Source organism: Perissodus microlepis, chromosome 3 (assembly GCF_051167445.1).
Source record: "Perissodus microlepis isolate ML-2025 ecotype Zambia chromosome 3, ASM5116744v1, whole genome shotgun sequence".
In the NCBI taxonomy this organism is placed as follows: Eukaryota; Metazoa; Chordata; class Actinopteri; order Cichliformes; family Cichlidae; genus Perissodus; species Perissodus microlepis.
The window spans coordinates 42,597,768-42,615,597 of record NC_140463.1 but is presented as its reverse complement, the minus strand read 5'-3'; the positions used below and the strand labels follow the sequence as shown (position 1 = coordinate 42,615,597).

General features: G+C 39.8%; 1 protein-coding gene across 2 annotated transcripts; it reads right to left on the bottom strand.

Moving 5' to 3' along the window:
- Positions 1-8,809: 8,809 nt before the first annotated feature.
- On the bottom strand, positions 8,810-11,340 carry LOC146391561 (uncharacterized). 2 transcript variants are annotated; one of them, XM_084924536.1, is made up of 4 exons: positions 11,163-11,340; positions 10,093-10,241; positions 9,219-9,383; positions 8,810-9,141 (listed from the first exon to the last, which is right to left on the bottom strand). In XM_084924536.1, exons 2-4 carry the CDS (start codon positions 10,147-10,149, stop codon positions 8,974-8,976), a joined length of 390 nt encoding a protein of 129 aa, XP_084780662.1. In that variant the 5' UTR covers positions 10,150-10,241; positions 11,163-11,340; the 3' UTR covers positions 8,810-8,973. The 2 variants fall into 2 exon arrangements, with proteins under 2 accessions (XP_084780662.1, XP_084780661.1); XM_084924535.1 differs by lacking the exon at positions 11,163-11,340 and having other exon boundaries at positions 10,093-10,501.
- Between the last annotated feature and the right edge of the window lie 6,490 nt (positions 11,341-17,830).

Here is a 17,830-nt window from a genome sequence, read left to right as displayed (position 1 = left end):
GTCAACTGTTAAGAAGGGAGATGGCGAGGGGAAAGAAACTGTTCCTATGTCGGGTGGTCCTGGTCTGCAGGCTTCTGTACCGTCTGCCAGAGGGCAGCAGATCAAAAAGTCTGTGTCCAGGGTGTGAGGGGTCTGTGATGATTTTCCCTGCCCGTTTCCTGGTTCTTGAGAGGTACAGATCCTGGATGGAGGGCAGGGGGGTGCCGATGATCCTTTCTGCTGCCCGTACAGTCCGCTGCAGTCTGCTCCTGTCCTGTTTAGTGGCTGCTCCATACCAGACTGTGATGGAGGAGCACAGGACAGACTCAATGACCGCAGTGTAGAACTGGATCAGCAGCTCCTGTGGAAGACTGTACTTCCCCAGTTGTCTCAGGAAGTACATCCTCTGCTGGGTCTTTTTGAGGATGGAGTTGATGTTGGTCTCCCACTTCAGGTCCTGGGAGATGGTTGTACCCAGGAACTTGAAGATCTTCACAGTCAACACAGGGCTGTCTGATATGGTGAGGGGGAGCAGAGTTGAGGGATGTCTCCTGAAGTCCACTGTCATCTCTACAGTCTTAAGAGTGTTCAGCTCCAGATTGTGCTGACTGCACCAGAGTACCAGCCGCTCAACTTCCTGCCAGTATGCAGACTCATCACCATCAGTTCTTGGAGGTGCAGTCGTTAGTGGCATAATAATGGCATAGTACCAGCACATTAATATACTGTAAAGTAGAATAGGACTATAAAACAACCCTTGCTTCTTATATTTCACTGTTAAACTTTATGATATTTGTGCAGCAGGTCATTCCTTTACTTTTTCACATATTTAAGAGCAGTCCTTAAAGGAGACCTATTATACTTTTCTTTGCTGTCATATTATATATGGTATTTTGCTGGTGAATGCTCTGCATGTTTTAGATAACGAGTTGTGCAAATAATCTCTGTTTCAAACAGTTTTCCTGCTTTTGCATCATCTGTCACTGAGAGGGAATATCCATAATAAATCCAATCAGAAGATATTTGCTTTAAAAGGAGAGTGACCTTACGGTAAGGTATGCACCAAGGCCCAGTATCAGTTATATAAGGTTTATTTTCAGCTGTCATTCATGCAAAGCTATGTCAATAAGTCCATGAATTAAAAATATGGAGCTGGGAATGAAATATTTTCCTTTTTTTAGTGTTTCTTTTGTGTTTTATGGGACGTGTCGAGATTTCAAACAAGAGTAAGAGATTTCACAAAAGTTGCTGTGCTTTAGCCTCTTTTACTAATATGTTTTAGTCTGGAACCAAGTGGTAGCCTGTTCATTAGACAAGCACTGTCTTCCCTTAGAGCCACAGTGAAAATACAATCTGCTGCTTTGAGCACTTTTTCGTCTGTGTTTTAATGACTTTGTCTTCACTTTCCCAGCAGCACCGCTGCTGAATGGGGTTTTTTTCTAAAGTATTACAATGTCAAAACTACCGACTTTGTATACAACGAGTAATTATGAACAAAATGATTATTACTTTCAAACCAAATCGTGTTTGAGCAAGGATACAGATCATCTGATTCAGTCATCAGTGGCAATCCAGCCACTCGAGAAGGCACACACACACACTATTCATCTTGGCATCACAATCCTGACGCATGGACTCATGTGTCTAAAATTCCTCCGTTACAGTATTTCCAGCCCAACATCCATGTAGAGCACCATATTGGTCTCCAGATGCAATAATGATCACAGTTCACACAGAACCTCTTTCTCCAGAGAGCCTTCAAGAGAACATGCCCCACTCCTCTAGTTCCTTGTGGAAAACTCTTCCTGTCCTCGTGAAATTGTTCCTCCAAACCCACTGAGGAGTTCTTCACTTACTCCTGCTGTAGGTTGTCCAGATCCTCACCCAAAGACACAGCCACATCGGTGTCTGGTTTGTTTCCAGATGTGTCTCAGTCAGGCTTCTAACTCTGGGGCTGAAAAATTAAGCCAACAAAAGTTAGCTGATCCCCACAAATGGTAAAATGGTGAATGGTAAATGGCCTGTATTTGTATAGCGCTTTACTTAGTCTCTATGGACCCCAAACTCGTGTTAAAATTCCCAGTCTCACTGTGTTTCAGTTTTTGTGAGTGAAATTCTATTATTTTACTAATCAGTCACATATCTCTAATTTGCATCTCTGTGTTTCTTGCAGTTTATGGATGCAGCTTGTTAATGAAGCTTAGTGCTACCTGATAACTTATCACTCAGATCTCTAGACTAAGTATGACCACCTATGACTCCAATAAAGCTAAATGTTTGTGCCTTAAATCCTAAAGCTGACTCTTTCTTATCCTCTGCACTGTGCCGTGGTGCTAGTTTGCCTGGCATTTTTCCTTTTCTCATTTTTTTCCACCCTTTTTGCTGGAACTGCGCTGATTTACAAGAGTTGGCACATGAAAAGATAGCATGTCCCGCTGTTGACTGTTGCCACTCTCCTTATCATTACCATTCCTTGCTGAATTACCTGTGTGCATGTGAGCGGGGTTTAAATGGCAACATCGTCCTCGGTGCCGTTGTGACTCAGGCCATCCATCTCATTCACCTTACCTTGCTTATTCCTCCCATCTTCTGGCTCCATCAGTCTGTTTTCGCACTTCTAATGAGTCCCCTTCTGAATGCTTGTTTTTCTGCAACACCATTAGAATTTCCGTGCCACGGCTCTGATGGACGCATATTTGCCAGGAGCTAAATTCACAGCAGAGTGAAATAGGGGAGGAACGGATGCCCACACGCATAAGTTCAACATTATGAATCTTTAAATATTCTAACTAGGCAAATGTTGGCAAAAGTGGTAATCAGCAACCCCCTCCAGCATGAATGCCATCAGAGGAGTTAATTAACACCAGGAGAAGGGTCTTGGCTTTTTTTTTTTCGAGGTATCTCACATGGAGATAGAGTTAGAGCCGGATTTTAAGCCTCGCTGTCCAGTGCCCCGGTGGACAGCTAGAATCAGCTGTGAAGAATGTAAGAAGTAGCAGGGTTTCTACAACCTATTCCCTTTATGTTTGAAAGAAAATGGAGCAACGAGGAATAGAACAGTAAATCTCTGCAAAGGCTTTGCGACTTTTTCAATCCTGGCCTCATTAGTCATGTACCTGGAGAGACGCAGGAGATGGCGAGCAGGAAGATGAACCAAAGAGATTCATACTTTCACGAAGAGAAAGTGTCATGGCAACATTAGTGCAATGAAATGGCTTCATGTAGGAGTGAACCAACTCCACTTTATGCTGTTTACTTTTAATGCTGCTCTGCTATGTGTATGTGTGTATATATATGTATATATATATATGTATATATATATATATATATATATATATATATATATATATATAGTTGTGCCTCTTCTATCAACTCTAATTTGGTCTTCTCCAGCTCCAGAAAATGCGTCTGGCGTTGGGTCTTACACTTGTGTTTCACTTAGTGTAAGACAGTTGATACAAGTGGGTTTATTAAAGTTTTCATTTGCTGGTGCTCCTGGAAATGAGCCTTTATGTGGAAACAAAGTAGAATAACAAGAGTGAACAAAACCGTAAAATTGCAAGACTTTAATCACAAGTAATGAACTGAAAGAGATTAAAAGGTATTATAGAATTGATTAAAACAGTAAAGCGGGGCGTTAATTCTCCATAGCCTTGTCACCACGACCAGTTTTATAAAAAATACACTGATTTAAACTTTGGCTCCTTTTAGCTCTTTCCCCTTATCTTAGCCCTTATTTCCTTATATTAACACCTTTCCTAATGAGTGAGACACTCGCTCAGGTGCTCCTTTTTACAAATTGCATGTAGTATTATCTTTAGTGCTTTCTGTTTAATTCTTATCTAGAGCCAGTTTCCCCCACAGCGACCATTAAAGTATCTAATCACCTAATCTAATAACACTGGAAACTTTAAGTGTTTTACACATCGCAAGGAAACTATTGCTTTAAGCTCAACGTCATCCATCTGGAACAATGATATAGCTCGTGATAGAGTCGTTGAGATGCCTATCACCTGGATACTCTTCCCAGAGGAGCCACTTTCTGCTTTCATTATGTTGATTTAGCTGTGCTCCTTATGTTGCCTCTCCGTTTCTGAATGCTTTGCTCACGAGGCAGCAAGCTGCAAAAGAAAACAAAAGGAAGGCAGACAGTGGATGAATTAAATATATCAAAAACAATTACACTCAGCAAAATGTCAGGCCAGGATAAGCCTGCCTAATAACCTGTAAAACTGCGTCTCATTCTGCTTATTATTCATAATGGCGTCTGTACAGTCACACATGGAAATGCGAGCATGCTGGTGTGTATTAGAAACCTCTAGTGCATGATAGAAAATGTTGATTTTCACACTTTGTTCTGCTTTATTAAATGGCATCCTTTATTCTGCTTTGGTTGGGGTCAGTAAGGCAATCAATTAACATCAAGCAGTCAGTTAGTCATACATTACCTATCACTCGTGGAAAATAAATGACATTATTTTTCTAATTGCTTGGAAACTCTTGGAAATGAGCCTTTTATTACCTCCAAAGTCTCAGCAAAGTCGGTGGTGGTGGGGATTCACAAATGCTAATCACCTCATAATTCTTGACCCACTGGACGTGAGTGCAGCAATGCTGCCAAGACTCTTTAAAGTTAATGTGATGAGTACAATGAGATCAAGACCAATAAAAACTTGTTAAAAGGAGCAAGAAAGCAAATTAGTTCATACTCTTTGATAAGATAATTCCATTTGTCACAATTAACTCCAGCTCAGGGTGACAGGGAGCTGGAGCCAAGCTAAAACCCTATCCCTAAACCCTAACCTAGATAGGTCATCAGTTAATCAAAGGGTTAATGCAAAGAGACAATCGAGCATTTATTGTTCTGCAATTCAAAACAGACCATTTAAGAATCTCTGATATTACACATAAGAACGTGTCACATGAAAGGACCAACAAAGGTCATGGAATTAACGCTCCTATCAGAGTACCGTCGAAGACTCGTCCACTTTCTTCTTCAAGGCTTATGCATAGCTAACAAAATGCCTTTTAACATTTTAATTGCAAGTTATCTCCTGTAGGTTTCTGACTTCACTGGAGGCTGTAGGTTACTTAACTGTAAAACACAACTGCATGTCAGCATATAGCTGCCACAAACAGCTAGTGGGGTTAGACAATGTGGTCAAATACTTCAGAAAAACTTCATTGACAATACAGATTTGAAAGAAAGTTAGAAAATCTATGATCATTGGAAAAACTAGTTACACCTGTGAATTCAAGGGGCACATGTGTGCTGTAGCACCCCCTAGAATTGTTTGCAGTTTATTATTATAATTTTAATATTTACAGTGAATACTATAATTTATAAAAACAAAGATACATTATTAAAAAATAGTTTTAGACTAAAGAAAAAAAAAAAGAGATCTGATTAGCCATAAGGTGCAGCCTTGAAGTTGTGTCCTTCCACTGACTTCCTGTTAGCCAATGTGCGATTTTTAGCTAGCTTACTTAGCTTTAGCAACGTGCATAAGGGTTCGTTTTTTCATCAATAAACGTTCAGTTATGGAAACCTAAAAGTGAGCGTGAACTTTTACAACAATTAACAAAAATGTCAGGAGCATTGGGGATCTAAACTGGGAAAGGCAAAGCCTGATGATGGATATGAAGGGGACCCACTGAGGATGCTAGCATTGCTGATGGTGTTAGTGCTCGTCCTCAAGAAGGCCCATGATGACCGGTTCTTCAAAAGTCTCCCCCATCACCATTTGAGAATGAGCACATAAGTTTAAATAAAAGTTGGTTGGATCAATATAAATGTGCTAGAATACAGTGTGCACAGAGGTTTAGCATTTTGCTTTGCTTATTTATATTTATTAAAACAAGGGTTTGGGTTTCATTTGGAGCCAGCATTTACCAATAATGGCTTCAGCAACTGGCGAATAGCCTCAGCATCCCCGAAGAGTCGTCATGAAACTGCGGGACATAAATTTTGCTGTCGAGACATGGAGTGAGTTTAAAATAAATAAATGGAAACACAGGCAAGTGGCTCCAAATAGCAAAAACGATTGATAAAGGCATTGGTTACTTTCAGTTCATTGGTTACTTTCATGAAAGCTGTGGTGGAAAGCATGCGTTTCTCACAGTGAGATCACCGTGAGGATGAACAATCATAGGACAGGACAGGAGCAATTGTATGAGCTTCACAGGAATGCTTGTAATCCATCAAATATATGGTTATATACATCCATTGTGACATATAAAATGAGATTTGTGCAGTAATTATTAGGAGCTGGTGGGCATGTGTGTTGTTGTTCCTGGGTTTTGTTTCCCTTTTCGGCACATCTGCGGCGCATCGGACTTCATCAGTGGGAGCATTTATGGAGCTGTGTGACGGACATCTGGTGTCGGAGTATTGTCGCTTCCACAAGTAGTAACGTGTTTTTGTTGATTCCACGCTACTAAGCTGTATGTTTAAAGATCCGTCTTCCTGCCTGCTTTCCCTCTGCACCAGCCTGCCTCGCCGCCTGCTCGCCTGCCTGTTTCTTTTGGTATTGGCCTTCTCGGATCTGTGACGGAGATTTACCTCGCACCAGCCTGTCACCACTGCCCATACCTGTATTTTCTGTGTTTCAAGTAAGCTCTCCAACTCTCCCCGTTCACCTAAGTTTAACTCTCGACTTTCGACGCTATCCCCTAACTGTGTTTGTCCCTCATCCTCAGGTCGCTCCGGTGCGCCACCTATCCTCCCGCATACCTCGGCTCTGTTTCATCCGCTCGGCTCCGTCTCCTCGCACATTTACCCTGTCACTGTACATAGCCCCATCCCTTGTAAATATTCCCCTAGCACTGTAAATAAATCAGCATCCACCGCAATCCCGAGCCCGTGTGTGTTTCTGCTACTAAATCCACCCGTTTAAGTCACCTAACAGTAATAGCTGATACAATACTTAAAAAATATGCTCTACAAGTTTTTCTCTGGGTTGTTAGTTCACAATGTTCATGCAAAAACATAAGGGAAAATAAGCTGACAGCACAGTGTATTGAACTAAAGAGGCTGTGTTTTGCTCGACAGGCACACCAGTATATTGCAAAGGCTTTCAAGAAAACTCTTCCATCAATCCGGACAACACTCATTGACATCCAGTGCCAGTGAAATCTGCATTGGAGGACATTGGTGCAATCACTGGCAGCAGGATTATTTTACATCTTGTTCATTCTAATGATGCTTTCACAACAACCAAATCACAAGAGTCACCTCAAGGTGCTTTATACACTGTAAGGTGGATCCTTAGAATAATAGATAGCAAACAACCCTCTTTGAGCAACCACTTGGCGACAGTGGGAAGGAAAAACTCTTTTAACAGGAGGAAACCTCCAGCAGAACCAGGCTGAGGTAAGGGGAAGCCATCTACCACGCACTGTTTGGGATGAGGGGGGGGAAACAAGAGGACCTGACAGGAACTTCACTATGTGAGAGAAGGCAGGCAAAAACAGCTCGAATAATGGATGGCCTGAAAATCCACATATTGTATGACACAATGCATTTTAACAGAGACAAACACTATAGTGAGCCTGAGGCCCAAAATGCACATTTATTAAGTTTTCCTTTTTTTTCTATTTCAATTATAAAACTAGTGTTTTAGTTATTAAGCCATAAACTATGATTCCCTATAGAGTCTCACTGCTGTGCTCGTAAACTCCTGTAACATTACATTTGGAAAACACAATGCTGATTACTTGAGATGATTTAACTGCTGGATGACTATTTGATCGGTGGCTGAAATAACCACATAATCCCTGTCTTCTGTTCACTCTCTTTATGACTCTAGATATGTGCAGGCAGGATTATCAATCTCACAGCTATTATATCCTGTGGGTGCATGTGCTCCCATGTGCTCACGGATCTTTGCATGTGTTGCAGTAAAAGCTAAACTCTTGTGGTTGACACATTAATAGCAGGTTAAATCTTAAATTCAGAAGCACCCTCTCTATAGAAAAACCAACCAACTGCACAACATCTGCGAATCATACAACTTGTTGAAGTTGTAGTCATCAGCGCCACAATGGCTGTCCTCTGAAAATGCCACAGACAGTACTGCATTACTTGGATAGTCTTGCTGTGGAAAACAGATGGACAAGTGCTTCAAACCTAGCAGGTACACTCAGAAAAATAAAGGTGCCAACTGGAACCAAAAGTGGTTCTTTAGACTGATGCCATAGAGGAACCTTTTTTGGTGCCACAAAGAACCTTTCAAACAATGGTTCTTTGAAGAACCATTTCTTTCAGTGGTTCATTGAAGAACCTTTAAAGGTGCCCCAAAGAACCATCAAGAAATGGTTCTTTGGGGCACCTTTAATGGTTTTTCAAAGAACCTTTTTAAAAATGGTTCTTTAAAGAACCATTTTTAAAAAGATCCTTCAAATGGTTCTTTAAAAAAACCATTTTAAAGAACCTTTTTTGAGTGGTTCTTTAAAAAACCATTTTAAATCTTTCAAAATAAAATGTATCATAAATTGAATTTGAGTAGGGTAAAATAAATACGAGCACAGCACAGACATATATTAATGGTTTATTGTCATTTTGTAGTTACCAAAAGACAAAAAGGCATTTTAACCCTCAGCACAACATCACTACTAATACATGTCACATATTAGTGTTTTAAACAGTAATAATTAAATATATTTGCTATACTATAAATAAATATATATAAATACTATATCTACAGATAACACAACAATTAATACATGTATTGTTTAATTAATTAATTAATTAATTAAAAACATCAGAAAGTGATAAAACACATTAGAAATAGCAATAGCTTCATAACAGACCAATAAATCAACACATTTTCATCAGCAGATGTTTGCATGTTCAATAAAAATATTTCAACAACAAGTTTATGATTAAAATGATCAATGAACTTCAGCCTTACGCTATGTAATGTACGTTTCATGTTGTACTCATGGTCCTTTGTTAGTCCAGTTTAGGATAATGTCTCTGACGTATGTTTCATATCAAATATATTTCATATCAAAACAAGCCCACACCTGCAGTTGTTTCAGTTTTTCACTGGTGTTTCCTGTCAGCTGGTCAACCTCACTCAGGCGGACATCCATATCAGCCAACCAAACGACAAGTTCCTTCCTTTGTGCTTCAAATCCCTTCCACTCTGAGACAAGGAGCTGAAAGAGAGAGAAAAGAGTCAATTATAAAGAAGAGAGAAAAGTGAAACCCTCCTCAGAAGGTCTGACTCGCATACCTGCAGTTGACCTGTGATGGACTCCAGTTTGGCGTTCACGTCATCCCTCGCCGATGCCAGCAGCCGAGTCTGCAGGGTGCCCTGGAAGAGCTGAGTTAATGTTCGACTCCTCCTGGTCAGGCTCTCCAGCTGGATGAGCCGAGGTCTCCCCTCTCGCCGCTGCCTCTGAACACAGAAACACAAATTGCATCTGAAGCAGGAGGTGCAGATTTTTTGTGCTATTCTTTTCTAAATCCAGGCTAGATCACATGGAGGTATTTGGAAAACTTTTTTGGCCAGCGGACGACTGTTGTCTTGCAGAAAGTCAAATCAAACGTATGCGATACACAATCAATTCACAAGAACACATTATAAAAAACAAGTCCAGTTCTTGCCTGATTTCAAATGAATTCTGCATCAAAACAGGGTAAAACGAGTGTTTGCAGCAAATGTGAGTACAAAGCCTCACTTTGTACAAGCCTGCTATTAAAGTTCTCCTCTATGCAGACGACTTTCCTGTTTTCAAGGCACAACTTGGATCTGCTGTACAAATCTTTTGGATACACACTAAATGAAACAATAGTGTGCATGACTCCAGATTCTGATCCCTCATCCTAATATGGTCCCAACATAGCAACAGCAATAAAGAAAATGTTGAGGCTTCAAAATACAAAGTCCATAAACCAATGGCTGACATGGGTTTTATCATAAGGGTGATAAATATACAGATTTCAGTCTGTCTTAGAGATTTGATGTTCATTTACCTGCAGATGCACTATACGTACCTGCTCCATGGTTTTTCACAACATTTTGCACATCACTATTTAATACAGGAAGTAGGTGAACTAAAACAAGTCATCTTTCTTTGTGAGAGGACCATATTAATGAAACAAACCTCAATGACATCATAGGGATCCCTAAATATGCTCCTGCTGCTTCTCTTCCTCCTCATCCTAAGCTTCCTTCTCCTTGTCCTCGCCTTCCATCCAATTGTAATTCAACCTAATTGTGTTTCTCCCCCTCCTCTTCCTCATTTTGTTGGAGCTGTGAACACAATGTGAATCTGGATTAATTTGTGCAAACAAGAAAAATCTACAGCTTTTTGGTCAGAGGTGCTCTTGTGATTTAAGCCGGGTAGAGTAGATTTATGTGTTGATGCTACCTGCTTCAGCTCTGGCTGCTGAGTGATATTTACACCCTGGCTGGATTACAAACTTTAACCATGTGCTGAACTTTGGCCCAGCGTTGATACCTCTTGTTAGTATAACGACCTCTTCTTAGCTTGTATGTATGATGTATGATGGTGGATAAATGAAATATACAAAGAAAATTAAACTATATTACAAAAGAACATCTATCTTGGAAACATCAAATGACCGGAGCATAACTTGTCAACTAGTCCGAAAATAAGTTATACAGGAACAGTCAAAGACACACCTTCTCATGTCACATTTCTATTCATTTCTATATTAGACAATAAAGAGTTATCTAATCTAATTATTCATTCAAAACACTTATGCATAGCTGTATTTTATACAGCTCATACAGAATTCAAAGTACAGGTTCATGTGAGTATTTAATGTACGGCTCAGATCTACAGAATTTCAGCGTTTCTAGAGCAGACACAGAGCTCACATCACAACAGGCTTCAGGCGCCATTTTAGTGACTTTAACAATATATTAAATTTTAATTTACCTAACCTAATGTCTAGCTGACATTAGGTTATGTACGCAGCACGCAATTGAACCACATATTTTAGAAGCCAAAGGTTCAAATTAGCTGGGAGCACCTTCACTTAATTATAACAGTGGTTTTGTTAGGAAAACAGTTGGATACTAAATTGCGCTGACGTCAACGGCTAACGTATCTAGCTAATCGCTACTGTTAGCACAACATTACCAGCAAGCTACAATGACGAGTAACAAAAACAAAACAGTAATAAGGTTTTAATGAAAATGTTTTACCTTTTCCAACAGTCCCAGAATCCAGAGCCTCAAAGTCCAGCAGGTACTGAAGACTGTTATCCGCCTCGCTGTCACCGTCCGTGAGAAAGAGTTTTTTTTCCCGAAAGGTCAAGGCCCGCCGCTCGTGCACTCTGTCTGCGCATGCGCATCCCAACGACTGACCCCCTCCGTCCGCTCCCGGGAGGTTATCGTATGACGTGTTCTGACGTCACTCTCTCTCTCCCTGTCATTTATTTGGCTCGAAACACATATTAACAAATTGCTCAGTGATGAACAACTACTCAGATCATTTACCTAAGCAGTGTGCTTTGTCAAAACATAGTATGTGTTCATTACACTGACATTCTGTTCTGCAATTGTTATTGACTTGTATTTTATAATTTGACTTTACATACTGCTGGGTGGTTTGTAAAGTTTACAGTAACTAGTATTATCATTATGCTATATTTTCAAAAATATATAATAATCTCAAAAGTAATGCCTTGGAGTAGAAAATAGTAATACTTTATTAAAATTTAAAACTAAAGTACAGTATTTGAATGTGTGTATTGTGTCTACTGTTTGTTAACTCACCATATTCATAATGGGTTTGCGGGGTTAGGGGTGTGTGTGTGTGTGTGTGGGGGGGGGGGGGTTAGGGTCTTTAGGCTCCCCCCCACCCCTGCCACCAGTATATTTTTAAGCAAATATTTCTAACTTTTATTTGAATATTCAGTTTCCTACCATCTTCTCTTAAAGGGTAATTGCCAGGTAATCCGCCCTCCCCCTTCGCACACACATGCACACAAAGAAAACACACAGTATAATTCACAGCCTCGTTATAGTGAATAAATATTTATGCCATTTACACCATCAAACTTAGATAGCTAAGGATGAAGAACCTTTTGTTCTTTAAAGAACCATTTGTAATAGCTGAAGAACCATCCACAAAATAAAAAGGTTCTTTGACGTATGATGGTTCTTTAAAGAACCATGAAGACATCTGAAGAACCATTTAAGAACCATAATTTTTCTGAGTGTACAGGGATTATTAGCTGAAATCTAAATTTTGTGACAGCTCATGGACTTTATAGGGCATGGTATAATTAAACATATATGCATGACAGTAAAAAAAATACATTAATAAAACAAACTCTTGCTCCCTGTAGCACAGAACTACAAGATCAAACTTACTCTGAAAATGTATCAGTTAAACTATTCAATATGTGGCGTGGCCTAGTAGGAGTGGACTTATAGCCAAGACTGCTGTAGTGAATGCATTTTCCTCACAATGAAGCTCAGAGGAATGAGTGTGATGTATGATGTGACATTTATAGATGGCACCACAAATGCCTGTGAATATGCAAAAACACAGGCTGACAGGATGGCTCCAGAAACCTCGCAGTGGAGGAATATTCCTGCCCGGTAACAACCCAAAGCACGCTGCCAAAATCACAGTTTCCAAAGTTTCCACAAAAAAAAAAGGCAGAAAAATAAACAGAGCAAGAAGCAAGCACAAACTTCTTGGACTGGCTCTACCTCATAGCAACCCATATTATTTATTTATTTATTTTTGAACAGTCTGTGATATTATGAAGCCCTTAAGCCCTCCTGAATATGTTTGAATGTTTGTTCCTCATTTGGTTCTTCTTGTTTGGTGTTTTTACTACTGCTATTTACTACTGCAGGAGCCAGGATACATGGGTGCATAGTTAATGCTAGCAAACAAACCTTATGGGTCCAGTTCATGTCCTAAAAACCTATTAATTAGTGTTAACAGTGCATAAATTTGAAGCTGGAATTTTCAAGTTCAGTCAGGACCCTAACCCCCTCAAGTAGGACTTTCAACTCGGAAAATTGGAAATCCTCACTGTGCCTTAATAATCCAAGATGGCGCCATTGGTAAAACTGTAAAACTTGTCATCTGTACAGCCGCAAACATGCTGCAGCTTTGTTTTTAACCACAAAAAGCAAAAAGAAGCCTTGAATTGTATTGCTAGAGATGCATTAATCCACTAAAGAATTCCTAAGAAGGCACAAACACGTTCAAGAGGTCGACTTTACAACGAAGCTCTAACTACCAGAGTGAGGCCTCTTATACTTGGATCAGCTGCATGCATTGGCATCTAAATAGATGAGTTAGAAAAAGTCATCCATGTACAGTTGTTATGAAGAAGGAACATATTCATATAAACCAACACATTTATTGTACCAGGCTGTAAACATTTCGATTGTTAAAGTTGGGAATTTTTACAAGCATTTTCCCAATTTTTAAAAGAAGGGACTGCTTTTTCTTTTTGCACCAGTAAGGGACCTGCACTGGCTTCACTTTTAAACTGTTTATCCTCCAGGCTAAAGAGGCCTGAGTCTGTCACCAAAAATTAAAGTGGTCATATGAAGTACAGAAAAAGCAAATGGCTTTAATAAAGGTGTGATGAGTTCTGCAGTGAGGTCTCTATTTTGAGTTTATCAGTTATTCTACTGTCCAGTTTGGAGATCATGTGGTTTATTTAATTACAGGGGTGTATTCCATTCTGTATACCGTATGTGTGCCATCTGTATGAGCTGAACATATGCTGCTGTCCATTTGCACTATAAAGTGTTGGGAAGCTCAATACTTGCATCAATCGAGCACATGTTCGCTTGTTCATTATGTGAGTTTACTACCTCCTTACCATGAATAATGCATGCGTCCAGACTTCCTCTCTCAGAAGCCTCTCTCACTCACCGTTGCAACATATGAACCTATTAATGTTAATAAAAACTACATGTGCATATGTGATCACTAGGCCATAAAGTTTTAAGTTCGGAGGAGTCAATGAAAAATGCAAAGTCACACTGTGCAGGCCTCTCTCCTTCTCTTTCTTTATATCTCAGTGCAACAGCCTGCATCGAAGGGACATGTGGCGCTGCAATTAGCTCTGGCCGATTCATGGATGTGGAAACTATGCCAGTGCTCAGATGGGTACAATTAAAAACAGATGCCTCTCCAGCTAATAGGATGTGCATGTGTTTGCGTGTGGCACTGCGATACTGCTACAGAGAGCGAGAGAAGGTGCAGCATATGATGGGAACCAATGCAAGCTTTGCTACTTCAGAACTAATCTGCTGGGCTCCCTGCTGCTTCAGATCAGAGAAGAGGGATACGATCCCCGACCCCAAGGGGGCGAAAGCTTGCTGAGGAGCAGAGATATCAGAAAGCAGGGTCGGAGGGAGGGACGGATGGCTGGATGGAGGGAAGGAGACTTAGTGGTAAGAGGAGAGGCTGGCAGAGGGTTTCTGAGCGAGGGTGGGAAATGGAGGGAAGACAGAAAGCAGGTAAATAAATCAACAGAAACCTCAGCAGGTCATAAGCCTTCTGAGGTTTGTGGTGATTTCTTTACCTGCAATGTGGAAAGGAAGACGAAGGAGGCCAAGTGTAACAAGGGAGTGGAAGTAAACAGGGAAGGAAGACGAACCAAGAACAGGAGTCCAACGGGAGAGGATGAGGGATGAGGAGGGTAGAGTGCAGGGGGCAACAAGAAGTTGTGGTGTGGAAGTATTGGTTTCTCTGCAGAGACAGTTATGCTCTTAGCAATTATTACAACATCTTGTACAACATACTGGATTCATTTCCCCTGTAGATCTCACTTAACCTTGAATGTATTGATTTAGCAGCTTCGGGAGGAGGCCAGCATCTTTCTCAACCTTAACATGGAAAAACAACTCCCAAACACATCCTGAGTCTATAATAAACACTTTTATTATCACAGAGTTAATAATGCATTTATGTGACATTGTGACGAGCTCCCAGACACAAGCTGCTCTACACTACCTACAGCAGTGGCTAAAGAAACAGGTTATTACTATCAGGAACTCGTAGAGACCGAAACGTTTCATGCATCTATTAATTATTAATTTAAAAAAAACAACATAAACACTAAATATTATAAACTAAATAATCAGCCAAGCTTGATATTTTTTTCAAGGCTTAAAAGCAAAAAAACCTAGCTTATAAACATCATGATCATTTCATTTCATGACTCAGAAATCTTCCAACTTCAGTTATAAAAGGAAAGATTACTGTTGTAAGATGTGCAACCAAGATGTGTTTGTGCAATGTGATAAATTATCAACATACATTTATTGTAATTAAGCTTCCTCAGCATGCAGTTTAAAGTTCTGTAGCCCATATAAAAACCATGCTAGTCTAGTGCTAGTTTTGGCTAGCAGGTAGCATTTATTACCCTTGATCGTAACACATCAGTAATGTGACAAAGAGGAAATACTTTTTTCTTCATGAAAATAAGTACACAACCTCTGGGTGCCAAAGACTTTTAATGACTCTCGTGAACACTTACGGCTGGCTCCATAAGTGTTTCAAACCCTGTTAGCTTCCATGTTAAAATGCCTGAATGCAACCAGCTAGCATTAGCTGACACCCATAGCCAATGTTAGACCATTCACAGCGACTACTCCATCTTTTATCTCCAGTGTATACTGAGAATGGACAATGACACCGTGCTCCACAGATCTAAATAATACTTAAGCTATCTTTCTATGCTATACTTGACTCATACATCGCATTCTGCAGCAGAGCAACACTTCCAATAAATAACTCTCTGGTAAAAAAACAAACAACAACAACCTTTATAGTAATAAGTGAGAATGTGAGAAACACAGCATGACACCAGGAGGTAAAGAGCAGGAAGCTGATTGAGGCAGGTGCCTCACAGCCAACACAGAGGTATAAAGACTGAAGAGAAGGAAGGTGAAGCAATGCACAAGTCAACAAAGGTTATCTGGGACAAATTTAGCAGTAAAGAGCAGACACTATGTGATATATAACAGCTTTAAAGATGTAATGGTGACACTACAGAGAATGGAATAAGGCCACCGAGGGAGGATAAGAGGGGCAAGATTTTGAGCTTTCATTGTTGCGCTGTGTGACTGAAGGATAATTACTGTTGCGAGAAGAAGAGGAGAATGAATGCATTTAAAGTGTCTGTGCCGTGCAGTCCCTCTGCTTCTCCTGCCAAGCTAAGGTCCAGCCATGTAGTAGCTCTGTCTCTTTTCCCCTAAACAGCTTTGTGAGTTAAAAGCTCTTGGCTCTGAGTTTGTTGCCAGCTATTTGAAAAGACTTTTGCAGGCCTTCCCTACCCACAGAGGAGTAATACCCTCCGACTATGTGTACATAGGTGAGTGCATACTACAGTCGTTGTGAATTAATTACTAGGGACCAATAACGTATTTCTCCTGGACAGTCGGTTTTAAAGTGTGTGACAGTGTCGTACGTCTCAGTCTGCAAACACAGAAGGGATTTGTGGGTATACTTACAGGGTCAGGTTGCTGGAAAGTAAATTAGGCGGAGAGAAAATACTCTGGGTGCCTGAGACAGAAAGGTTAATGGCTTTATGAGATTGCAGTGACATATTATTGCAAACACCTCAGAGCAAACAAATTATTTGATTGTGATATTGAAGAATGTAGCAGTTGTTCCTGCCTGTTAATGGAATATTAAATCCACAGGGTGTGGATATGTGTAACTGTGCCTTACAGTGCCATGTACGTACATCCTCGTATTGTTTTTGAATAAAGCGTAATACTTTCCAACGACATTTTTAGGTTCTTGGTGGTCTACCTCAACAGTAGCATAAGGATAATTAGCTTTTTTCACTTATTTATTCAACAGATTTATTACTATGTGTGAAATTATTCAGTGAAATAAGTAAGTACACTTTGGACTCAAACACTTGCATTACTGGCTGTAGTACAAAAGGAACATTTTGTAGCAAGTGCAAGCTAAATTGTTAGTTTTGCGGTGGTACTAAACAACACTACAAAGAAAATTACTTCAACTGATTTACGTCAATGGATGTAAAAATTATTGGTGGAAAAAACTGCAAGCTTTTTAGTAGTGTACTTGAAGAACAGAAGCTTGCTTTTCCTTTGTTTATGTATTTAAAGATAATAGCTGTAAAAAAGCGTTGGTGGAAAAAACTATGTACACTTTGGCCTCTTAAGTTAGCGTCGTATCCGTTATTAATTTAGCCTCTGCTTCTAAACAAGCAAAGCAGGTTGTAAAGTCGATACACAGCATGCATAAATGATTTTGAAGGCAGATTTTTAAAGCAAAAATAGAAAGAAAACTGGATTAAAAATCAAAACAAAGACCACTGGAAATAAAGGTGATACAGATATATTTCTTGCACGTGCAAGAAATACAAATTAAAAAAGCATAATACAAAAGTCTGATGCATCCATATCTTAGCTGATTTTTGAACCACAGAATCAGCTACGATACACTGGAAAGCTTAGGTAGAATTTTAGGCAACATAAAGAATGATAGTGAGATCAGCCTGACTGTGAAATGCTCAGAATATGAGGCTGAGAATTTTAACACTGATCCTAAACATAACTGGATGCAAGTAAAAATAAATGAGTGGCTAAGATGTTGGATGTCAAAAGATTGGAATCACTCAAATTCCCTTCATATGCAGGATTTATGGCTTTCCTTGCATATACAACTCATTTTAAATCCCCCAACATTTCAGCTGGATTCAAATCTGGGCTTTGAACAGGCCATTCTATAACTGTGCTCTCTTCTTTTTGAGATTTAAGATGCAGAATTCATACTTTGATGGAAAAAAGTATGATGAAAAAGTTCAAAAATCCCCACTGGATGTACTTATTTTTTTTCCACATCAGTG